The sequence below is a fragment of the Leptosomus discolor genome, chromosome 7, assembly GCF_034619465.1.
Source record: "Leptosomus discolor isolate bLepDis1 chromosome 7, bLepDis1.hap2, whole genome shotgun sequence".
Taxonomy (NCBI): domain Eukaryota; kingdom Metazoa; phylum Chordata; class Aves; order Leptosomiformes; family Leptosomidae; genus Leptosomus; species Leptosomus discolor.
Genome location: NC_141397.1, coordinates 5,179,498 through 5,206,134, shown reverse-complemented (window position 1 = coordinate 5,206,134; position 26,637 = coordinate 5,179,498). Strand labels below are relative to the sequence as shown.

Genomic DNA, 26,637 nt, shown 5'->3' with positions numbered 1-26,637 from the left:
TCCTGGTTTGCATTCATGTGGAGACAGGAGAGTTGCAATATATCAAATATCAACTTTTGCCGCCTGAAATTGTCTGCTTTCTAAGTAGTGGGCACTTTGGTAGAAGAAAACAGATAGACCAGCACTGAACATCTGTCTGTGTATCATTTTGTGTGTATTGGATGTTATTTAGTTATGTCAGTGGTACATGAAATCTTACGTCAGTGGGAAGAGTTGCAGAAGGATATTAGGTGTTCACTGACTTGAAGTTTACACTGTTGTTTGAATACTTTTTTTTTTGATCTTGGGAGTTTTTATTTGTTTAGACTTTTTTCTTTTAAGTTGGAGGAAAATAACATGAAGGTGGAAATGTATGTGGTTTGTGCTTTGCAAAGTTTTCAGTTGTCACAGATGTATTACTGGAAAGAATATGCTCTGGCAGTTTCTGCCAATACTTCTGGTTTTAAAGCCAAATACACAGGAAGCTATTCTCTCTTAAAACCATTCTATATCAGCTGTGGATTCATTTATGCTGTCAGACTTGGGCTGCGTGTAGCATCGATGAAAGTGAAAAGCAGGCTCGGCCCAATGCTTTTCAAAGTGAAGATTCTCAGGATATCTTGCACTACAGTGTGGCTACTGTGCAACCTGCAGAATGGTGCAAAACCTGCTCAGAAAAGGGAAACAATGACACGCACGGTTTCTTTCGTGCCTGGAGTTTTATCTTGTACCTGAATGCTAGTGCAATTTTATTACTCAAATGGTATTTCTTGTTTGTTTTGTTACACTAGTCTTTACACGTATGGAAAATTTTACTATTCTTAGTCCAAAGAGTAAGTAGATTAGAAAAACTGCGGAAACTTATTTCAGAAATTGTAAGAAATTTTAACTGAGGTGAAGATAGCAACCAGTTTTACATAAGGTATAATAGAAATGCCATACTAGAGATTGAGTTAATGACTATTAAAACAACTGAAATATTTTTTTCAAATTCATCTTATTTCATTGATTTTTTTTTTTTTTTTTTTTTTTTTTTAAATAAAATGCTTACTGACTGCGTTTCTGTCCATTACTGACTTCTGGTTTTCGTGTATCTTGTGATGTAACGGAAAATGTATTTTAAAGCAGAAGCACAAGAGGGCAGTGTTAAGTTCAAACTGAAACCCTGCACAGAAGCGATTTAAACTTTAGTCTTTTGAACCAGGACAGTGTTTTTTAGAAAATATTTTCAATTTCTCTTCCTATTAGGAACTGAAATAGTTTTACTTCAGAGTTGCTTTGAAGAAATTTCTAATTAATTTTCAAACAGACACTGCATTTTATTAAGCTTGTTTTGGTATATTTTTTTTATTCGTGCCAGAGAAATGAATAATCTTGAATTTCCAGTTTATCTCCTGCCATCACTTCTTGCCCCTGGCAATACTATGTAGGCTGCGTATAATTTGTCCCTTAAGCAAGCAGTTAAATAAAGTCTATATTTCACTTAGCAGTCCTTGTTTCCCTTTCTGCGAGGGCTGGATTGCCTCATAAAACCTGCCCATCCATCCATCCGTCCACTCACTCATCCATCTCTATAATGCCAGTTATGCTGGATTGTCAATCCAAGTGTTACATTTATTTAATATTGTCATATATGTCATTTAGATTGAAACGAAACAGAGTGGGGGATTGTACAGCACAGAGAAAAACAAAAGTGTATTCTTCATGCCAGTTACTGTTATGTAGTGGAAAGGCGTAAACATAATGTATACTTGGTTTAGAGCATTTATAATTATTGTAATACATTTCAATTGAGTCTATTTTGAGATTATTTTCTTCTTTTGAATACTAATTTCAAATGTGTTTAGTCAACCTGTAGAATGTTTATAGTATTAGGGTAGGATCCGCATGATTTTGATAGAGCCAAGCTGTCTGCTTTAACCCGCAGGTTAATGGTTTTTATTTATGATGGTATTTTTCTCATGGGCTTCTCATCGACCAAGAAGAAAACATGCACGAGGTTTCTAACTTGAGTTCCCAACATCTGTGGCTAACATGAATTAGTATTTCCAGTTCATTTTTGTCGAAAATACCTTGTTTAGATGACAGAGAGAAAGACAGGAGAACTAGGAGACAGATAAAATCCTAAATCTTAGGTGGGCTGTGAATCCGCTGTATTTTATTTTTTTTTAAAAAAGTCAACAGCTCAAGCACTAGGTCTTTCATTGTTCCTCTTCCGTGGAATAACCATGTTCTTTCTCATAAATGTGTTGGAATTAGGAGCTCCTTAGCAGACCTGAGTTGGAACAGGGTTGAAGTAATCTGTGTTCAGAGGAAGAAGGGGCCACTAGTGGAGTCCTATATTTGAGTTTCTTTGAAAACTGGAAATAATACATTTCATTTTCCGTTTCAATCCTCTCCCTTAAAACACAAAACAAAGCCCCAGCAAACCAACCAAAAAAAACCAAACCAAAAAAACCCCACCACGACCTTTTGTAATAACATTTGTTGTGCATTTTTTTATATGCTGGTGTGTAGCAGGTCAACAGAAAAATACTTTGAACGAGTTGACAATGAGTTTTAGTATTGCTGTCTGAATGTGCAGTTACTCAAGTGGATGTGTCACCTACTTTCATAATAGATGGGGTGGTACTTGGAGAACTGCAGGGACAGCAACAAAGACGTTTCTTGCAGCTTCTTAGCATGCCTAAGCTAAGGTTTTCAGAGCTGTTTATGTCAAGACTCATGTACATAATCTAAATAAAAATATGCACATGATGCAGAGAAATGGCACGGCAGCCGACACTGACACTGATTCCTTTCCAACAATGGAAAGTGACCGGCTGCGAGGCCAGAAAATGAAGGAGCTCTCAGCCGAAGGGCACCAGTACACTTTAAACACTGGCATAATAATGAATGGTTTAGGCATTCTTTATTTGGGAGTGGAGAGATACGGGTGAGCTGGAGAAACCCTGTAAGCTCTGCAGCTGAACACAGCATAAAAGGTACTCCGCAGTTACAGACTGCCACAGTTAACAAAGTGACGTGAAAATTGCCAGGCTGATACATTGAGTAATTCGTGCCTAGCACCTGTGTTTTTAGCCTTGAAAAGAGTTTCCCTGTTTGGTTGTTATTTCTCTATAGGAGTCTTCTACTTCTGACAACAACTGTTATTGTGGATTTAATGATCTTGAAGAATCTGAAATTCAGTTATTGTTCACCTCACAGAGAGGTAAATAATAGCTGGATGAATAGCAGTCGAGCCACAGACCCGCATGACTCTGTAGAGAGGTCACTGTTTCACAAAGGCTTTGTCCCTCTGAAAAGGCTCCCGGTCCCTTAAGTCTATTATTTAAAATGTCTAATTTATGTTACTTTTATACTCTATATAGAAATTATATCCACAAAAGTTCTATTTCTTTGTAACTCCCTTAAGCATTTAATTTGGAGAGCACGTATTTTTAAAAAGCAAGTTTACCTCAACAGGCCTTTTAAAATCTTAAATTCTGTCCACTTAAAAGGTGCCCGAGACAGCCAAACTGAATTCCCTACAACTTACTCTGTAATTTAGTTGGGAATGTACAGCACCCGGGCCTTTAACTTCACAAAGCAATAGGCCTATTTTGAAAATTACACTATTTTCCCTGATTATTGGAATTGATTGCTAGAGTGTTTCTATGCTGTTGGACTTTTGGAATATCCAGAGTATTCTGGGAAGACACATACACCAAGAATATTTGTGGAAGATAATAACTGCATAGTTATTTTCTCCTGAACAGAACCTTGAACCTGGTCTGTATTTCTTTGGAAGAATTACATATTTGCCAAAGAATGGCATTTAAAATTTTTGTTGTGCACCATAAATCAGTAGTACTTAGAACTCAGTTAAGTCTTCACACGTGAAACTAAAACCTTGGTTTAGAGATATATTTTAAACAGCTGTCTAACTATTTTCACTTGTGTGACATCTGTGACATCTGGTGCTTGATACATACATAGCACAATCTTTAAAGGTTGTAAATATCACCGATTCCCACTCCTGTCTCAGTCTAGACTTCCGAAGTTGTGAGCCAGATTCATTCACCTCCCTCTTAACCAGTGTAATTGTTCAGTAGTGAGTTTGCTACACACTTGCAGCCTTTGTCTGAAATCTATTTTAAAAGCCTCTGCCACATCCTTTAGCCTGCTTATTTGCTCTTCTCGCATTCTTGAACTGGTTCTTTTATCTTGGTCACCCCAAAATATGCTTTTGACTATTAAAGTTACGTTACTTCTGAACATATGACATCCAGCATCTTTACTCCACTCACTACCCAGCATATATTGATTCACTTTTCCCACAAATGCTTCTGTATTTCTTCTTCTGACTGGCATATATCTCTCCCAAATCTGCAAGGCTGCTATCTGTCTTGAGGGCATTAGGCAGATAAAGCAAATTCCGTTCTTGCAGGGATCATAGCTTTGACCCTATCGTTATTGTTCAGTATCTGTATTGGAATGATTGAGGCTGTCTACTGACTATAATGCTATACTGTAAAAATAGGTTGGTACACATCTTAAACGGTAGTCAAGGAAAACATAAGTTTTGGTTGGACAGGGCTTTGAGCGACCCGATCTAGTGAAAAATGTCACTCCCCATGGCAGCGGGGTTTGACTAGATGATCTTTAAAGGTACCTTTCAACCCGAACCATTCTATAATTCTGTGATATTAATGGTTATTTTTGAGTGCGAAGTGTATCATATGGACCAGTGTTTTCAGTGTTGGGTACCTGACAGTAAAATGTCTGTTATATTCCTGGAGTCCCTCGGTATCCCGTGTGGTCACACACTGAAGGACTGAGATCTTGTTTTTCTGGAAGTACCATCATGGTTTCTAGGAAGCCTGTGATTTGAAATCGGCAGACACCTTTATCTTTAGAAAGTATCAAGTGAAAACTATATTTTCAGCTGCAGTATATGCATCTACCAGTTAACTTTTGCACATTAAAATGCCATTCCAGGACAGGAATATATTGCCCAATGCAATCATAAACTGGATTTGTTTGGGGTATTTTTATTAGAGTGATTTACTAGAATTACTGTCTTGTGAATAGTGTCGTTACAGTATACAGAGAACAGTAGCTGAGAGTTTTAATGAGGTTAAAGGGTGTATGTTGTTTGGTTACATGGCCGGCTCAGCCTGGCAGTTTAGAAGAGGAAAAACTGTGTTTATTTTTCATTCATATTATTAAGCAAATAACCATTTGTCAGGGATTGTATTTGCTTTGTTTAGTAAAATGACAGCAATATGGTCATTACAACAAAGGAGGAAACATTACAACAACGCAACTGCTTTGTCTTTCAACTTGGCACTTTGCTGTGGACAGTTAGTTTAAGAAGAATCAGTGGTGAGTTGGACATTAAATTAGTGAAATTGCTGAATTAAATGCAGCATTGTGAATGCACAAGTGGACAAAGTTTCTAAGTTACAGGGTTCACCTGGAAGTGTGAGATACCGATCAGATTGGTCCTGTGTCAACATAAGTCTGTTCATGAAGGTTTAGCAGGCTCTAATTTGCTTTGAGCTGGTGATATTTTGGGTAAATGTTTGTTTATCTTTCACTTCCATTCACACACAGCATAAGTTATGTTCCAATATGCAAATGTTTTACTAGTTCACTTGTAATTATCAAACTGATAAGCTACAGATGCCATGCAAGAAAATTTTGATATCACTGTGTTTGATTTCTGGCACACTTAACGAAAAATAAATATTTCTTGAATTTAGTGATTTCATGTATTTATTGGTTCAATATTATTGTTTCAATACCTTTAAGGCCAGCCTACTTTATTACTGCAAATACAGAATTTTTGAAACAGAAGTCGTGGCAAATAACTTTTAATACAATTTTTCTTTAAATAGTAATGCAGAGCTTCTGAAGCCTTCTATTTTGCAGCTGATTACAATTAGATGCAAGTATTGTAACTGGCAAAGTTCACGTACTATGTATAGTAACATTGCCTGAGAAGCTATGAGATGAAAATATTTACAAATTTTACTGATCATCTATTTCTAAATTGCTCTCCTTTTCCAAAACCTGAATTCAGATTACTCAGGGGTAACTGTAAAAGCAGCTCAGTAAAAACATGGGTTTAAGCCACAAGAGCTGAAGTAACTCTAATCCCATTTAGAATATTTAAGAGAAAATGTCTCTAATGTAGGCAGACACAAAGTTCTGTTCCCTTTTTTTGCACTTTGATCTTCTATGCAGTGGAGAAATTTTTATATCCACTGATAATCTGCAATTTACCTTATGATTAGCTGATACCCATCCTCAGATACCAATATCAGTGGATTATTCTTTGCTTGGGCTATTGACAGTTTTAATTTTTGTTTCTGCTGTGGGTGAAGATGACCAGCTGAACGATTTCACGCAGCGCTCTTGTTATGCTACATGCGTGGCTGAGCACCTGAAATCTCTGCGTAGCGCGCTGCTGCTGGGTGTGAGAGAAAAAGTCATGTGCAGGTACCGAAATGGAAAGCATTGCAATTTATGTTTTAAAATAGTTTTACTGTGAGTGGGACAGGATTTCCTAAAATCCTAAAAAAAGTTCTAGAAGAATAAGGGGGGGGGGGGGGGGGGAGGTGTGGGGTGTGCTATCTATGCATGAATGAGTTAAATGCATGATTCAACAGCAAATAGTTAAGTCCTCTAGCGTTGTTTCATTCATAAATAGTTAAATTTGTGTAGATTTGATTAGAGGATGATGAGAGACTGAATTTGAGTAGTATAGGTAGTTGAAATTGTTGCCATCTTTCAGGTGGAAATTACTAATTTATCAGTAGAAATGCAATAATTACCTGTGCGTGTGAGATTCTTGTGTCTGGTAGAATAAAATGAAAATAGGCTGGTATCAGACACCTTCAGTGGTTAAACTGTGTTTGTTTTACTTCCAGCAGATAGGAAACTGGATTAGGGAAGACTAAAACGGGTCCATTTACAAGGGGGAGCTATCGGGATGAAGGTATCTATTGATAGGTTTTCCAGCTCAGTTTTATGAGTGAACCCATTTAGTCTGTTAATTATTGGCTGCGGACTGAACTATCTGTACGCTTATAAAATTTGTAGAATGTGAAAAGTTAGGAGATACTGTAAAAAAAAAGGGAAGCTGCAGTTTAATGATGTAAGAATTCAATCATCAAGCATGAATTAGATGATCTTGTCAATTTTGATGACAGAAATACAATCAAATATACTAATCTCTTGTAATCCACATTTAGGAATTGTTTGTGTTGCCCTTTCTCAGTAGAAAGAAAAATGGTTCATTTTCCAGAATCATCTAAACCTAGCAAAAATATCCTGCTGTTTTAAGGCTTTATTAAGCAGCTATACTTGGTTTTGTGTTTCTGTGGATTATTATAGTTATGGCTTTTATTATTATAGTTGTGGCTTTTCATCTCTTGTTCCCAAATGGATCAGGAAGTTGGTTTGTCCTGTGCTAGGAGATGTTAGCAGAAGTTCTGCTGGTCTTTCCTGTTGCCTTTTTGCCAATGATTGAAGAATAGGTATAACTTGGGTTACATTCTGTACCAGCCGAATGTCCTCGTGTACCTTCCAGCTCTGTTGATTCATGTTAAGTGATGTAGGAAAGATTTTTACTGTAAGGTCTATAAAAATCAAATTGTATAAAAGGATATCTACCTATTCTCGTATCCATAAATAAAAGGGGAATTTTTTTTTAATGGCAATATTTTTCTTCATCGAAAAAAAAAATGTCAAAATAATGTGTTGTATTAAATAATTCTGTGTCAATTCTAGTAGAAATTATTTTGGTACCAACAAAATGCATGTTTTGAAGTATCTGATTTACCTGTTTCTCATATTCTATTTAATTTCTGACAAGGTTATAGACATAATTTCTGTAAAGGTTATTGATAAAATGGACACTTGTCCTTTGTACTTCATGTCATACTGGTCATCTTGTAAAGAGTAATTATCTAAATTGTTAAAACATAATAACTTTTAAGAAATAGAGATAAAACTTCTGGGGAAGAGGCCCACTGTAAGTACTCTTTTATATTTTTGTTATTTGATGTTTATTATGTATACCTGGAATTCTTGTACAATTTTATATAACAGTTAAAGAAAATAGGACTAAAATTTCTATTCTGGTCCTTTACCTCAGTCTGATAGTGCTCAAAGCCTTTATGATGACTTCCTTTTTTTTTTTATTTCCACATCACAATTGTTCTCCAACAATTTTCTTTTTTTTTTTTTTTCCCAAACCATATGAAGATGTTTTGTGGCTAAGAGGTAACAGGTGCTATTAAACCCCTAAATGACTACAGCTATGTTGATAAGCAATGCTTACTCTTTACCTTAAGTTCTATTAAGAAATATGTCGAATTCTTTCTTTACAGTTATAACACTTACTGAGTTTGAATGAAACCTTATAAACAGAAAACAGTGTTCCCTTCCCAACTCTTAATGTAGGCTGTGTATTCTAATTCGATGAATGGGATTTATTTACATATATAATTATATAACTATATTTAATTTTATAAATTAACTTGATTTTATAAATATTTATGTCTGTTATAGTATATTTATGCACACTATATTTATATATGCAAATATACAATGTAAGGTATATTATACTTTATTTTTATGTCTTTTATTTATTTATATAAAGTATGTAACATTTTTACGTTTAAATTTCTAGAAAGAAAAAATCGTGTGAACTTAATACCGTACTATGATATTGTTTGGAAAATTCACTGTGTGTGGACATAAAATGCTTCAGGGGAAATAGGAATGAAACTTATTGAGAATTTGTTTGGCAGTATGGTTTTGACAGAGTCTTCAATCCCTGACTTTCTTGGGAAGTTATACTTTTTTGATGAAGACTAAACATGCAGTCAAAACAAAAAGCATGCTTGATAGCCATATGGTGAGGATGCTTGTTTATAAAAAGGGAGACAGAGGTTTAGGTGTATGTTCTGCCTATCTGGATTAATGCTAGCATCCACCCTGTACTTTTGGTGGTGTTTTGTATGTTTATTTGTTCTTTCCAGGCTTTCTTTTTTCACATCTGGTACATGTGGTAGAAATGCTTCAATATTAATAGGAGTTACTACCCTGCCATCACCTCTGGGCTATAGTTTGATTTTTAAATTAACCTGAAATACCCTCACTACTGGAAGCAATATAATTACATCTGCTAACTTTCTACAGACCCGACACCCTGGGTCGGGGTGGGAGTGCTGGTGATGGGAGGCAGTTGTCTCTGTGCCAGGTCTCGTGAAGTGACGGGTGCACTCCGGTGGGCCAGGGCGTACCTCAGTGCCCGCTCTCGCAGTGGTAGGAGGTGGCTTCCAGCAGAGGGTCCTACAGCACATAGGCTTATTAGAAGACGGGTTCCCCGAGTATACCTGGTCAGATTTGGCACGTAACATTTTGGATCGGAAGAGATCCTAGAGCACTTGTCCTGCCGATGTGTGAAGTAGAACGTAAGAGGTGAGAAGAGCAAAGCAGGGTTTAATACAGAACATCCTTCAGACGTTGTACTTGACGTGCTAAGAGCTATTCTGAGCAGAGAAGATTAGAGGGATTGGGCTAACAATGTGATGGGCTTAATTCTGTGTAGCTTTACTAACCCTGAAATGCTGGTCTAAAACTAGTAGAGCAAGAAGTTGTCCTGTTGTGTTCTATGTCTTAAATAACAATTTTAATAATAATTTTTTTGACCATTGTTCTTTTCATTTCCTTCCTCCATGCCCTTTCTTTTACTCTGTAGGTTTTCATGTGCTCTCGATTTTTATCGAGAGGCCTAAAAGAATTTTTAAAACTTTCTAGGGATGGGAACACTATTCTCTCTGCAGCCTTAAAGTTTCGTATGGGAAATAGCTTGAATTGAACACTTGCAAGTTACTGTGTGTATTTATTTGTATTTAAGAATTTGGGTACAGTGTAATAATTGTGCATTTATTAGGAGACTGCAATCTGGTCACTAGCATATAAAATATGCATTAAGGTGTCTGTGACACTCATGAACAGAATATATGTGAGTACATACACTCACAGACACACACACATATATGTATAGTAAGTCAGCAAAATTACTGGAAGGTTTTTATTGAGTCACAATCTATGTGTGAAGACTAATTTCAGTACGTGTCAAAAGCTGTCCGGAAAGGATGCTTTTAAATTTAAAACATTGCAACTTAGAATTGTTTTAATATAACTACACTTTTCAGCGTTATGGAACGTTGGTATTGAATGAAGTGGATAATGAGGTAGTGATAGTTCAGCACTCAACAGATATAGAAGCAGAAATAGCCAGGCAAATAGTACCAAAGAGATTTCACTTTTAAAATATGGTTTGTAGGATGGTGGAATGGGTGCATTCAACCTGATGCTTACTCCTTTTGTATTAAACCGTGGTGCAAAGTTGTTTTTATCAACCACAAAATGCTCAGCTTGTTATGTATTAGTGTACTAACAGAAATACGTTGTTTTCGTATGCTTTTATAGGCAGCACCTCACAAGGCAATGTTGTGGCTAATACTTTTAGCCACGTTAGACTTTTCTGTCTTGAGAGACTACATATCCATTTACAGATTGGTTGAACAGATAATGTTTTCTGCTAATAGTTTCAAGCAGGCTTTGAACTGAGACAAAGATTTGGATTAACCTTCAGGTTCGAGTTATTTCTAGCATTAGTGTACCGTAATAACACTTGAATTAACAATTTCATATGAATTTTTTTCAAATAATACAATGTTGGATTGTATTTGTCTAAAAAATGAATGCATGAGCAGAGGTGATTATTGTTTCAAATGTTCACTTACCATTTACTGTTACATGAAATGTCTTAAGCCGTACAATGCTTGCATAATGCACAATGCTTTTGTGGTAATTAAATAGATATCTTCATTTACTGTTTTTAGGTTAAATTTTTTCCGAGATGTTCCTGATTTCAGAGTACTAGCATGTGGTGGAGATGGAACAGTAGGCTGGATTTTGGATTGCATAGGTAATTGATAACTTTTACGTAGTTTTCTCATGTTTTTAATTTTCTGCTCTTCCCTCTGTACCAAAGTGTGGATACAGCTATTTCAAACAAGATGTTCTTCATTTAAGTTTTTGAAGTTTATCATTTTGAGACTTGATTATTTTTAAGGATATTGAAATTGCAAAGGATATTCAAAATCCCTAGACAAGTCTGGTGTTTGTAGTCCTCTGGATTTCCAGAAAGCAAGAAATTGGAATCAATCTATTTTAATTTCAGCTCAAAGTCTATTCTCCAAACTGAATTGACTCTTAAGTTGTTTCTTTTAGGACCATTTACCTTACGTCATTTGCTTTTTCAGTTACCAAATTTTTGTTTATGCTCCATTATCCCATGATGGAGATAATGGGCTAACAGCCATGTCAGTTGTGGAGTTCTTTCCGTCAGCTGGCCGTGAAGTCCTCCGTAGAAATCGTTAGGAAGGCCCAGAAGCCAAGTTATTACAGACTTAAACTTCTCAAGGCTTATTAGGGAGAATATCTTCCACACCACAGGATCGTTTATTTGGCCTTAGAAGGGCTGCAGAGAAAAAAAAATGGGAATGTGTGATGATGGAAATTAGGAAGGGGATGAAGAGAGGTCAAAAGACTCAACTGAAAGTTTAGATGAAGAGTGTTGAAAAGGGTGTGCTTTGTGGGAGGTGGGGACTGGAAAACCTTTTAAAGTTCAGTGAAAAGTAGAAGTGATGTCATGAAGGAATGGATGACAGCAAAAGCATGTTTCTAAACTTAGTTTGAAAAAAAAAATCTTTTTGCAAATGCAAGTTATTGATTGTAACTCTCAAATGGCTTTCAAAGTTGTAGATCGATGTACATAAATATCAGGTGTATTGCCTAAACTTGGAAGGGGTGAAGTTCTGCAGCTGTTAATTGTCATCACTTTTTTCATGAGGTTTAATTTCATGGAGTTAACTGTCTCTTTCAGTGGCATTATTTGAAAAAAAGACTGCATTTTGTTTTAGTAAAATACTATCTTCTGCAGCAATTTTTGTGATACAGGACTAAGAACTTATTTGGGGGATCCGGGATCTGTTTGTTTCACAGGTGCAGGAAATAGATTTTCTATGCTACCTTTTAGAGAACAGAAGCCCTCTGGCATATAAAGTTTAGGAAATCACCTGTTTCAAGAAACAGACAGTTTCTAGTTTGATCTTTTCTTCCCTAATCTCCTGATATACAAAGAATCTTAGAAAAGAGCAAAGCAAGAAGAAAAGAAAAAATGGAAAAGGGAAAAAAAAAGCCCACAAAGAAAAACCCCACCCAAAAGTTTTTCTCTTCAGTTTGAGACTTTATTTTTTTTAATTATTATTCTATTAAATATTAAAATATCTTAAAGATTTGCAGTACACTGGTATTGTGAATGTTAAGTCTTCCTAAAGTATTGATGAGAGAAATTGATAAATAACAAGATATCTCTGTCATCCATTGGGTATATAAACTCCTGCTGAGAATTGCTGATAATTGTTCATAATTCTATGAACAAAATAGCTGATTGTTTAACTAGTCGAGTATAACTTTTAAATTAGACATGCTACTCATTCCAATTAATGGGGAATTTGACAAATTATGTATTTGAAATATTATACCTGGGTGATAGCTGCCCCACTTCCAGCTTTCAGAAAGGCTGTGTTTCTTGACAAGGGTTTTCCCATTGGATTTTGAACAGAGAACCTTTGGCCTGAAATGCTGCAAAAGTACCAGTAAAGAGTCAAAAGGTACTGTAAGTTCATACGTTTCAAAACACTACTTATTAAATACAAAATATTTGATGATAGATGTATTATCTATAATATAGATACTATTTGATCAGGTAGATATTTTTGAAGACCAGGTTTAATTCCTGATGGGCAAGGCCCTGGTTCTGTTTCTAGGGAGTTCTTGGTAATGGTGCTCGTGTGTATACATGAGTCCAAGTGAATACGTAGTTAAGCACAAATTTGGTCACCCAGATGAAAAAGTACAAGATTCATCTCATTATTCATGCCTTTAACTATGACTGGTTTGCATTTGTAGCTGGGAATGGCAGAGCTGAGAGCAACAGACAGCACAACATGTTCAGTCTTGGAAAAATCTTGAGCTTCGTTGTTTATGAATGTTTTTCACATCTATGGGTTACAAAAGTCCTTGTGATAACAGTGGAGTAAATTAGGATTAAAGATGGAATATTGACTGGAGAAGGGGCTGCATAATGGAGTGGCTTGGTGAAGTGCTTGTTGCTGAGCAGGCAGCATAATCTCATATATAAAACATGTATTGCTGTCTTTCACTGAAACAAAACCGAATGCAGTTACTGTATCAGTACCGTACAAAGGGTTTTTTTGTTCCTTAGTTATGTTTTTTCCTTCTTTATTCACAGAGAAAGCGAACTTGATTAAGCATCCTCCAGTTGCTATCCTGCCTCTTGGGACTGGCAATGATCTAGCAAGGTGTCTGAGATGGGGAGGAGGTAAACACAAATTAAAATACCGTGCATTATGTAATTAAAAGGAAAAAAAATTTACATCAAAGTCTACTGTCAGTATTGGGATTTCATTTCTATAATGTATATGCAGAACCGGTATCACCTTTCCTCTTTTTGGAATTAGCTGTCTGTAAATGTTAGATTAAAATATTAGAAGTTGTAATCACTCCTCGTGCCTTATTTGTAGCTTCTGCTGAGACCAAAAAGGCTCCGAGGTGCAATGAGAGTAGTATTTGGCTATTGGGTTGGCTTTTTACCATCCGCGTTGCAGTTATTTCTTTGATCAATACCTTATAAAAGGAGTATTCTTAAATAGATGTTAATTGGGGGTGTTCTGAAAGGGTTACTCACAACAGCTAATAGTGGGTTTGGAGTGGTTTCATCTTTTTTAATATTCATAAATATTAAATGAAAAATGTGTCTCAACCTCAGACTAGTTCCTTTGATCCACTCCCCTTCTCTTCTCCTACAGAGGATTCCAGACAATAAGTGCTGTAGTGCTGTTTTTCAGGAAATGAGAAGGCAAAGATTGCTGAAAGGAGAATATACATAAAGTCAAACCTTTAATACCCTTTGCATCCTCTTGTGGATGTATGGAGCCTTACTCTCAGCTCCTCCAAGAAGTTATTTCCATTCAGGATTTGCATTACAGGATAACTTGAAGGAGACACCAAGAAGAAAGTCTTAGGCAAGACTAAGTCTCTAATGAAAGCATATCAGTGTTTGGGCTCACAGCCACTTCTATTTCAGGTCTCAGCTGGTTGTTTCATTAGAGATGTTGTGTGTTTGGAACCCGGCTGTTTATTTGGAACTTTTCAGCCTTTGTGGCTATCTCTTCCTCCTTCTGTCTCATCATAGCAAGTTTCCTTTCCAAATGTCTGCCTTTTTACCAGATAGTCTTTATCAAATTCTCTGTAGCTTCCATGCTATAGAACTTCTTTGTTAACCCTAATGTTCTGTCAAATCATTTGAAGACCTCATTTATTTTCTGTCTTGATGGGTAATTGTTTATTCACGTAGTCTTAGGGAAAAAAGAAGAAAACCCTCCAAACCCAATCAAATCAGCCTTGCCTCACTTACTGAACAGTTCATAGAGTCGAGTCATGGAATGATTGAGGTTGGAAGGGGTCGCAGGAAGTCACTAGTCCAATCTCTTGTTCTAAGCAGGGTCAGCTATGAGACCATTTAATTACATTAGTCAGGACCTGCCCTTCCATTCACTTCTATTTGCTTACCTTGTGTTTTGGGTGGTTCCATCTGGACTAAAGTACAAACAGACAGTATGAAAACATTCTGGCTTTCATCGTTCTTCGCCCAGTTGCTTTGTGGTAGTCAATGCCATTACACAGATTTTCTGGAACTTCCATAAATGGGAGAGGAGATAGGGCTTCCGGAAGCTAAATTGCTGGTGAATGATCTCAAGGATGCAGAAAGGGGAGTTGTGCATGCTGCTGTTATGTGGTGGTTGGCAGTAACTAACAAAAACATACTGTACAACCAAAAAGAAATGCATCAACAATGGGTTTTGAGCAGGGAGGCTTTGAATGGCTTTGCTTGCTAAAACCGTTCATGACCCAGGAAGTACGTGTTGCTCAAAGGTGAAAAATTTATTTCTGATTTGAAGAAGGAACGAATCCACAGATCTTAGTTATCTGTTACAAAGTCCTTTGGTCTGAATCGTATTCGGAGATGATAATGCCACTTAGTAAATTCCCCACACTTTTTATGTGTGCACGTGTTGCGTGTACTGTGTGTTGTGTATACTCAGGAGTGTGTAAACGAGTTTTCTACTGAGTTTAGTATACAATGTAGTGAACTACTACTACTAGTGAATTACCTAAAGACATGTCAGTGCTTCTTGGCAAGTAAGATCTCTCTGCAGAGCAGGATGAGACTCATAAAGAAGTTGTTGAAAAATGGAAAGATGTTAGTTCTGCTGAAAGACAAACCTACTCTGTCTTTTTTCCGTAAATGTTGAAACAAAAGAAATTTAAATATTAAGATTCATTTCATAGCAAGAACATTTTGCAAAGTATAACCTTAGCTTTTTGGATAACTGCTGTGATCATTTGGAATGTCTGGCAAGTTTTGAAGATCAAACTGTTTTCTCCAGTATAAATCTGATGCCCAGAGAAATCTGTAGAATTAATCTAAGTTTACATTAATTGAGCTGAGTGCAGAAATCAGCTTTGTATTTGTACTCCTTTTAATGGCAGGTGCTGGAGAATTATCAATACTTCAAGTCTTATATGCATAGTTTTCATTTTTCCAGTCTTAGAATCACAGAATAGTTTTGGTTTGAAGGGACAGACCTTTAAAGGTCATCTAGTCCAACCCCCCCCCCTGCAATGAGCAGGGACCTCTGCAGCTAGACCAGGTTGCTCAGGGCCCTGTCCAACCAGTCATCTAGAAAGAGAAAGAAAATGGAATGGAACTTTATTATGCTTGATTAAATAACAGTTTTCATGTTTTGCTAGGTTATGAAGGTGAGAATTTGATGAAGATCTTAAAAGACATTGAGAACAGCTCAGAGATTTTGCTGGACAGGTGGAAATTCGAAGTAATACCCAACGATAAAGATGAGAAAGGAGACCCAGTGCCTTACAACATCATCAATAACTACTTTTCTATTGGCGTGGTAAGACTTATGCTTATCCTTAAGTGATTTTCTGTTCTGAATAAATATTTGCATTGCATGTCTTCCAGTGAAGAATTGTTGGCTACAAATCACTTATAATGTTATTTTGCTAGTGAAATGAATACATAGATGACTGACAGCAATTTACATAAATTTACTTCCACACATTTAAACCAGAATTATTTTTCAGGACCTTCTACCTTCCCATCTATAAAGAAGATATTTGTGCTGTTCCTAATGGTTTATGAGCAGCCATAGCACTAAATTTGATTGTCATTGTGAAGGTCCTACAAAAACATAAAGGAAAACTAATCACTTAATAAGAACTCTAAGTAACCTTTTCTGTTAGTATTCACTTAATCAGAACTGTTTCAAAGAACAGTGGCATTCTTTATTTCTTCAGGACAGTTTTAAATAATAAAATAATAATATAAAAAACCCTCACAAGTATCTTCTTGGTTCTGTCTTATGGGTTTCTTCACAATGAGAATGAATTATGCAGGAAAGGGGTTTAAGAAGCATTTTATGCCCTAGGAACTGCATCTCCAGCTTATGCTTCTCTATGGCTTCCCATTATATCTTATGTCTACGCTGCATGTATGGGGCATGTCCAGCCTGACCCTTCAGCCTTTTGCTTTGGTTATGATTTCAAACAGAAGCGGAAGGAAGACTCTGATGAGGTCCAAATTTCACAGATTGAATAGTTCACAAATAGGATTTTTAAATCGGACACAAATGAAGTCTAATTAACTTGGAAACATGCCCTCCAATAGCTAGCACTAGCTGTTCTGAAATCAACTTGTTCCACGTAACATGAATCTGTATATTATTTTTTAATAAACATCAAAGCCCACTTTTACAGGATATGTAGTTCTGCAATCTAGTATTTCAAAATACTACAGAAAAGTGTTTTAATGGGAAACACATTGTAAATCCAAGGAAATTAAGGACATGTGCTTAGTTTATTTGATCACCGTGCTTCAGCATTAACAAAGTTCTGCCTCAACTTGAAGCAGTTGATGAAATTTTTACATATTAATTGCAATTCTGTAACTTTTATATGGTACCTATCAGCAACATGCAGAGACAGGCTATTCCTTGAAAACATTCCTTGGCTTCCTGTGCTGTGTAGTCCTAAATGCTGAAAAAAAACAGTTAATCAGGTCTACCCAAGGTTTAGATATTTAAGTAATAAGAAATTATGTTTAAGGTTTTTCTTACTTGTATAGTTTAGATTTTAGCGTCTGTTATTTAAATCAAGTGCAGAGAACAACTTGATGCAACAGAAATAACAGCAGTTAGTATATTAAGCTATATAAATGCAAAGTATGTGCACCAAAACTAGTGCAAAATTAAGTGCGTAAATAGGAGAGAAAGCGCAAAGGAAAATCTTTGGCTCTAGGAAAAAAATGCTGTGACTGAAAATGCCCAGCACAGGGGGAGATATTCAGTGATTTTGTCAAAAGGGATATCTGTGCTAAAGCTCACAGATGAAGAAAGAAAATAAATGTGTTGTACTAAGGAAGCAAGCAAGAAGTGAGAGGGAGGAGGGATGAGATTTTACACCTATATAGTAATACAGTGCAATTTAAATGGTTTCTAGAATGTAGAGTACCACCACGTGTAAAGACACAGCACAGAAACAGGAAATTGAATGCCAAGTAGATACTGGGACATCTGTGAATGTGCTAGGCTTCAAAGAATCCTTTCGTGTTTTTCAAGGGAAGAAAACAGAATTGCATTCAAGAAAAAAAAGTTGAACTGAATTTATACAGGGGCAAGATCATGATACTATGAAGGACAAGGTAAATTACTTGTAGGATTCTGCAGGAAAATAGCAGGCTCTACTCTATACACCAGGCTCCATGGACACCCAGAAGACTCAGTTTTCAGTTTAAAACTTTAAATTCATGAATTTAATAACACTAAACTTACGATTCTTCACATAATAGAAATGTGAGCACCAGAAAATTATACCAGGAATGCACAATACAATATGTTGCATTGAGAAAAAGCTTCTAAAATTGTAAAAATCTCATTTTTGAAGGAGGAAGATTGCCAAGTTTGTCATACGTGGAAATACATAAAATGCCTGCTTCTCAGGTTTTTTAGTATGAATAAGACAAAGTAAATGGAGAAAATCAGCAACTGGATTTTAGACTTGCTAAAATTGTGTAATTCATATATTAGGTAGCGTTCGTAGTAGCTCTTGAAAAGCCAGGCAAAATGTCTGCCTATGTAAATAGACAAAGTGCTCAAACTTGGCTACAACTAAAGTAAACTTAATTTCATAAAAAGCAAAATTGTTTGCAGTACTTGATGCCTAATATAAACTTTGGCAAGTACGGAATTGGGAAAGCAACAGTCTATCACCATGTTACGCACCAGTGCAGAGCTGCTGATACCCAAGAACGTAACTGGAGTTAAGCCTATAGCAAAAAATACTATTGCCACCTACAATGGAATAAGAGATAAGATATTCTCTTGGATAAGAGAAGCCAAAAGGATTGCCATCATAGATGATGTTATTCATAGAACCATAGAAAATCATTGAGTCATCTATCCATTCCTCTTCCTAAGGTAGCGTCAGTGGCACTTGCGCAGTTCCTGACAGATGTTTATCCAGTATCTAGAAATACCCAATAAGGGAAATTTTGCCTGTGGTGACCTACTGTATTACTTTTTTGTCCTTACTCTGAAATTTCTTTGTTGTATCTAACCTGAATAGTCTTGGTGTAGTCTGGGCCCAGGTCATTTTGTCCTGTACAGAGTGGAGAAGGAAAATGAATTATTCCATTCCTCTGTTAAATGACTTATTACCTACCAGGAAGTCTATCAGATCATCCCTTAGTCTTGTGTTCTGTAGCCTTTGTATCTCCAATTTCTTCAACCTTCCCTCACAGAAAATGTTTTCTAGACATCTGATCATGTGTGTTGCTTTTATCTGTGTTCAGATAAAACCTGAAAATTCAATCCAATTACTCCCTTTGGTCCATATCTCTGTGGAACCATAGTGCTCCCAATTACACACAATGCTGCATTTGGTGTCTTATCAGCACTGAGTGGAAGAGAGGAATTAATTCATGTCTTGCAGAGGATGCCTTTATTAAGAAAAATTAGCTTTCTTAATATTAGCATGGATTTCTTTATTCATATTTGACTTGCGATTCATTGTTAATTTCAGATACTGCTCTGAAGAACCAGTACTTCAGATCTCATTTGGATTTTTCATAGGCGATTCTTCCTGCCTGCATGCAGAAACTTACACTTAATTGAATTTCACCCTATTCTAATTTTTGCCGTTTCTCCAAGGCACTGTGAAAACTAATGGTAACCTACAACATATTGCGCATTGCCTCATAGTTTCATGCCAAATGATAAGCACAGTCCCTAATCTGATATGAATAGAACCTGCTGTTTGAATTTTGTAACGATATGGCAGAAATTGTATTTGACAACAAACAATCTCAGTGTATGCTTCGAAAGGCCAGGGGAATAAAACTGAAACTTGTGCTTGACACAGGGCTCCTGCTGCTTTAGGACCATAACTCGGGTTGTGAGGGATTGCAGGAAGTCATTTCTCCAATCTCTGGTTTTAAACGGGGTCAGCTGAGAGCATGTCACGTTGCTTGGGGCTTTATCCAGTTGGGTCTTAAAAACCTCCAAGGATGGAGATGGCACAGCTTCTCTGGGCATCCTGTTCTCATGCCTGACTGCCCTTAAGATAAGATGTTTTTTCTTCTATCCAGTCCGAATCTTTCTTGTTTCAACTTAGGTTCTTTGTCTCCCATCCTCCCGTTATGTGCCACTGCGAAGAGCCTGGCTTTGTCACCTTCGTAACCTCCTCATAGGTACCTTGAGGCTACTATTAGATCTCCCTTGAAGCCTCCTCTTCTAGCCTGTGAGCCAGCTCATCCAGCCAGTCTCTCTTTTTTTTTTTTCATTTTTTTTTGTTTTAAGCTGTTTTCCATCAGTCAAGACCGTAATATCTCAGCTTATACACAAGAATGCTGGGGTAGACAGTGTCCAAGACCTCGCTGAAGCTGAGCGTGACACCCACTGCTCTCCTTGTCTACAGATCTGGTTGTTTTATCGTAGGCAGCAATCAGAAGGCAATTTACCCACTGGAAGGAAAATGATACACTAAGCTGAAAAGGAATGTAATGTGTGTATGTGGAAAGTTTAATTAGTATGTTCAAGCCAAAAAAGGCTTTTTTTTTTCTACAGCAGTCTCAGAGCTCTGATATGTGTATAACTATATGTATTATACTATGCATAAGTACAGGGGAAAAAAATAAGAAACAAAATGAGATGGAGTAGCTGAATGAGTATGTGCAATGTTCAACTTGGTGAAAGCACGTAAGAACCATAAAAAGCGTAAGCCAAGCCGTGTGCCAGTTTCAAAGCAGGAGCTAGAAAACATCTAAGAGCAACGTAGGATAAGATAAAGATTTTTCAAGTGCTCACATCCATCATTCTGTCAGGATGGCAAGATACCAGGAGCGAAGTTCCATCTGCTTCCCAATAATACGGGAGTCACTGAAACAAGCTAAATATCCAAGAAAAATGTGTATTAAAGTTGTCAAGTCATATTTGCTTGAAAAAACACCCCCCCAAAACAAACAAACAAACAAACCAACCCCCAAAACCAGCCCCATGCCCACCCCCCCGCAAAACAAACAAACAAACAAAAAACCCCCCCAAAAAAGCCACAACAAAAAAACATCCTCAAGAATACAGTAGAGCCATCTGAAAAGGAATCTTGCCTTGCAAAGTCACAGATTTGGTGAGCTGAACAAACATAACTGATAATATTAGAGGACAGACAAGCAGTCATGACAGAGGCAGGAAACATCAGGCCAACGTTCAGACAGTGACAGGTACAATTACTGACATATTTTAGAGAAAACAAAAAAGTTCTTTTCCCCATAATCTACACAACCTGCTTTAATGACCATTCATGCATTAGGTTGATATTATCACAGTGATCATCAGGTTAGTATTGGTGTGTAATCACAGACAGCGTTCTAGACAGTGGGCTGGCGATGCCTATCTGCAGTTGCTGCAGTAATGGAATTTCAGTCATGTCACATCATTTAGCCAACCTGCTGAGGTTATAAACTTTTAGAGGGAGTGTAGACAGAGTATGTCAGCTTGCACATAGTATTTTTCGTGGTTAGCCTTTTCCCCATGGATAAAACAACATCACTTTCTTCAAGCACTCAGCTGCTTACCATCAATAGTGGGTCGAGATGTATGTGTGGACAGTTACTTCAGACAAACTTGTGTACTGTAGTATCCCTGCACATCTGGATTATTTTATCCTAGCTGTTTTCCCTGTCTGAATCCCGGGCCTGTGTTTTAAAAACAAAACAAAACAACAAAAACAAACACCACCCCCACCACCCCCCCCACTTCACTAGTCCATTATATAGCAAGCTATCTTAGCATAGAGAAATATTTTCACAAAATTCAGTAGTAACTCTTCAGTTCAATGCTTGAACTTTAAACAAACAAGCAAAAAAGCCCCACAGCCAAAAATCCCAAACAAAAGCTAAAACCCCATATACTCATGACTGTATGCCACCGTTACTCAAAGTGGCAAAAGTAAGAGGGAAAAGTGGATGTAGATACCTCCAAAACTAAACTCTGTTTTTGCAAACAGTTGCTCAGAAGTCTAATCTCAAGTCTTGCCGGCATCAAACCATTTTCACCAGAGAGTCATGCGGTCACAACAAAGTATAAACACATTTCGTTAATTATAAAATGGATAGGCATATAGTCCGTGAAATTCACAGTAAATGTACCCAATTCAAGTACACACAAGACACATAAGCGTGGAAGATGGTGAAGTACTCGTTTGCTGAGTAAGACCTGAGCAGTAGGACATGGGCGATGAACGACCAAAAGACAGTGGGACAAAATTTCGCATAAAACCAAGAAACAAGAAAACAAGATCAAAACAGTCTTTGTTCCTTTGAGAAGGACTTGCATCTGCACCATCACCAAACCACAACGGCAGGTCAAAAATTTTATATAATGCTATAATGTGAAGAAACAATCCTTTTAAGTTAAGGGGAAAGTAGCTTAGTTGTCAAGCAATTTTAGTTAGATAATAAACAATTAAAATGGAGTGACTGTCAAGGCTATGCATCTTTTATGGGGAAGTTATTAAAAAATGTTAAAGGGAAGTTACGATGCTTATCTTTAGTGTTTCTCAAATGGTTGTCTCAAAGTGAGACAAAATGGGTGTTTTGATAAAAGCTTTCTCAAAGAATGCCTCATTAAATGTTCCATTGTGATTAAACATTAGAGACCTCGACTTGCACTAAATGCTTGATTGAAGAGAGCATGTGGAAGGGGGAAGAAGCCATCTTATATACTTAGGGATAGGAAAAATGGGAGAGCAAGAAATCTCTGCAACTTAGCCTTGCTGTGCTTTCTATTAAAAGTGCATATTCAGGAGAAATGACTCGGTGTTTCTCTCGACCTGGGCTGCCTTCTTGATGCTTGGGAGGGGCAGGAGAACCCCGGGAGTTCTAGGAACAAGCTATAGACATGCAGGAGGCAGAGCTGAGTAGGTAAAGTCACAGTGGAGGTTTAGGGTTTGAATTAGTTGCTTAAAAGCTTATAAATAATATGAGCCGGGCAAAGTCTATTCACTGGTATGGGATAGGAAATTCACGCGTAGTCTTTTTTAAATCTTTTTTTTTTTTTTGTAACTCACTTCCACTTGGATTAGTAAATAAAAGTTCCTGGAAAATTGGTCAAAATGTCCTAATTTTCTAAGTCTGGGAGTACTAGCAGTGCTGTAACTGCCACACATTCATTGAAGATTAAAAACCAAAAAAGAAACCAAACAAAAACCAAACGAAAAACCCCAGAGGAATCAAGCAAAAAGCTGTAACAGAGTCCTTTTAAAAAAAAATATCTGATTGCAATTTGATATCTCACGATGACCAATTCTTATTCCTAAAGTTAGGTGAGTATTTCAGACTCATCCTTGTCTGGAGCAGATAGGTGTAGGCCAAACCAAAGGCACAAAGACAGTCAGCTGAGTACCAAGCATCATTCTGCAGCAGCCAACTTTGCTAGACCCTGATTTTTTTTACACATATTATGCAAATGACTTGAAAATAGTAATAAATAAATAAATAAATAAAATTTTTAAAAATTAGTTGCACTCAGATAATGACTGACCTCAAAAAGGCTAAAAATGTTTAAACCAAACAATTCATCTGTCTCCCATTGACTTCCTTTATAGTTACTCATATCACTTTGCATTGTTTTCCATTTTGTGGGTAATAATGCTGAAAGAAATTACGAATTGATTTGCATTGCTGTTAAGATGGGAGTCCTAAAGTAGGTTTTCCAGAAGCAAGCGTAATTTTGAATTTACTGTTCAGTCACTGAACTAGTTTAGCCTTTATGGAGTCAAAATTAGGTCAATGAATCAGTAATCTAAATCTTTTACCATGAACATTTTCTTCCTTTGTTTTCTTTCCATTTTTTTTTACCTTTTAAATAAATCATAAATTTATCTGATGTTAATAGGAGATAAACTATTAACAACACTGTTTAAGTATCATATGAATTTTTGTAACTGCATAGGGTATTACAGAGCATATGCTACTAAGCCCCTTGCAGCTCTGTAATTACAGTGTTGGAGCATCATAAACCAAACTTGTGAGCATCTGTGTTCTCTTTTAATACAAGTTTGTCTAGAAAGAAATATTACCGATAGATTTTAAGGCAAATTATACTATAGCTAGTGTGGCACAGTGCAGCCTTCCCTCTGTTGAAATGGTAGATACCATTCTAAAATGAAAGTGGTTCTCACTGGTGTCAGTGCAGTATTCAGTGAGTAAGAGTAAACCAGGGCTACAGTAATGATCGCTATTTACAGATAGCAGCTGCAGAGATTATACTAGCAACCGTTGTATATCCTTGTGCTTAACTAGAAATGTTCTGTATGAATGACTGATTAGGTAACTCTCCAATTTTCCTCTCAATTTTGTTCCTCTTGGGCCAGATTCCATTCAAATTTTAAACTAATCCATATTTTTGACCAAGTTATGTAGGTGGCATATACGTAAAGAACATACGTATTCTCTCTGTTCGCTGTTCAGTGCATTGCCTAGTGGACTGGCCAGAGGGACGTCCAGGGTGGTGTCTCTTAGGGTAGCAGCAGAGTCCCTTGGAGGCTTACATGCTTTGCAGATCCAGAATTGCTTCTCCCTTGTCTGGGCTGATGAGTGAGTGCATGCTTTAGGTTTGAGCCTACCTGGGATCATTGCTATTCGTGCTCTTCTGCATGCATACCCTAAAGATTTATTGTCAACAGAATCAAGCTCCTGAGGAAGCTTAAGGCTATGGCTAGTCTTACTCAGACTGTTTCATTTGTATGAGACACTTAAGATGTGGAAAACATCTCTCTGCTTGCTGAGACAGAAGGTAAATAGGATTCTTCCAATGTCCCTTCAGCTGAAACTTTGAATACATGTGCAAACACTTGCGCAAGATCCTATTGGAGGGAAAAAAAGGGTGGAATGCTCTAGGACAGTAGTTAAGACAGTAACCTGGAAGAGAACTGTGACATCCAGATTCCTGTTCCATCTGTTGTTTTTTGTCCGTTTGATTAACTTGTACATGGCAATTCAGAAACTTCCGCTGCAATGAATGACTTCTTTTCTAACATCAATAGATACAGAATTTTAACGCCAAAGCAGAGCTTATGCAAGTAGAACACCTCAGTCTTTCATTCACTCCTTACAACATGCCATAACGGATTTCATAGCAATATGGTGATATTCTCACTTGGATGATCTACAACAAAAATATTTTTTACAAGTGTATCTAGTTAAGGCAATAAAGATATCTGAACGTGCCTGGAAATGTTCTGTAAGTTCTTTAAGAAACTTTAAGAAACAAGTCAGTATTATATGCTGGTTTAATTGAAAAAAAAAAAAAATCAGTTATCAGGTAGAGGGGAAACTTCTTCAGTACTAGTAAGTAATACTACAATCAGGATGTGTTCTCTGCAAAATTATTATCACAAAGTAGTAAAGGTCTACGACAAAGACAAGTGTACTTTTATGACACCTAATATGTTACTATCCAAATGCACTATCAAATAGATATTTGCGTGGTCATGATTTAATATCCTTCAGCCTTAACCAGTCACTAAGAGCCTCTTATTCTGCCAGTGGGGAAAAATATGACTGCTTAATTCTCATAATCATAAATTTGAACTTGTTATGGGTCTGCTTCCCCATCACTATACTCTAAGTCATCAACTTCCACTTCCGTTACATCTCCTTAATCCTTTTTTTTTTTTTTTTTTTCCAAAACTGCTAAAAAAATCCTATAAGAAAAAAAGAAAAATCTTACATAGAAGCTATAATCTTGGCTTTCTCATGAAAGAACATTTCATTAACATCAATAAAAGCTCTGGCTATCAGAATTTTCAGTCACAGATACCAGAGTCTAAGGGTGGTTGTTCCTCTAACTAACAATGTGATTCCCATCATCTTTTATTTCATCTATGTTATTTTAGAGTATATTTATTTCTAAAAAAAAAAGAGTTTATTTTGGCATATATCATTTACAAAAGGGAATGAATTTTAGTTTTGCGGTAGCCACGTGCTTTGAAATATTGAAGCTTCGTGACATTCTGCTGTTCCTGGAGGTTAGGAGGATCAATTTTTTTTCCATAGGAAAAGAATCTTGAGGACGTTTTCTATTTAGACCCTGATTCAATGCACAATTTAAGCATATGCATACCTTAACGCTAATTTGATGCGACATTTGAGTATATGTTTAAACTTTCCTGATCTAGCGAAGCAGTTAAATACTTGGTTAATTTTTTAACGAGTTTCATTAATGTGACGGGACAAAGGCACGTGTTGAATCCTGGGCATTTGGTGTAAGTTACTTAATTATTTGAGTGAGATTTGTGGGTATACGTAACTAAAAATAAAATTTATTCGTTTGCTGAACTGATATGAATATAAGCACATGCTTAAGTGATTTTGTGAATCCTAATCATCACTTTGAATGTGCTAATGGAATGCTGTGATATATTGCATTATTTCTGTGCCAGTGAGGAAAAAGAACATTTCATAATAAACAATATTATTGCTCTGCAATCCAAAGAACTTTTTTTTTTTCTGAAAAGGCTTAAGAAAATGAACAATTCATATATGTGTGTATGTAAATGTGGTTTTTAAAGGTCCATGTTGATACTGGGTATATCATAGCCTCAGTCTTGTAGCGAAATCTGTAGAAGTGGTTGCTCTATCTGTGGGGAAAATTCTGCTGTCTTTCAGAAGGAGCATGTTCAGAACAGCTTCAATCTCAAATTTGAGGTACTGTCTTATTCAGAAGTTATTGGTAGTTCAATCTATAGTTATCTTGTTTAATCTCCAAAAATTGCTAATCTTTTACAAATTAGTTATTCTTACAGGCTTTTGCTTTTTCACATTTGAACCATCTTTACTCTTTTCAGCTCTTGTTGCTATTGAAATTC

The 26,637-nt window shown here is 36.6% G+C and overlaps 1 protein-coding gene across 8 annotated transcripts in view; it reads left to right on the top strand.

Annotated features, from left to right (window-relative positions):
- DGKB (diacylglycerol kinase beta) overlaps positions 1-26,637 on the top strand; it is a 320,120-nt gene that overhangs the window by 105,106 nt on the left and 188,377 nt on the right. For all 8 annotated transcript variants that reach the window (XM_086468496.1, XM_086468493.1, XM_086468492.1 and 5 more), the window contains 3 exons: positions 10,890-10,975; positions 13,367-13,456; positions 15,949-16,109. In XM_086468496.1, the coding sequence (XP_086324622.1) occupies positions 10,890-10,975; positions 13,367-13,456; positions 15,949-16,109 (337 nt within the window). The remainder of the gene's footprint in view (positions 1-10,889; positions 10,976-13,366; positions 13,457-15,948; positions 16,110-26,637) is intronic.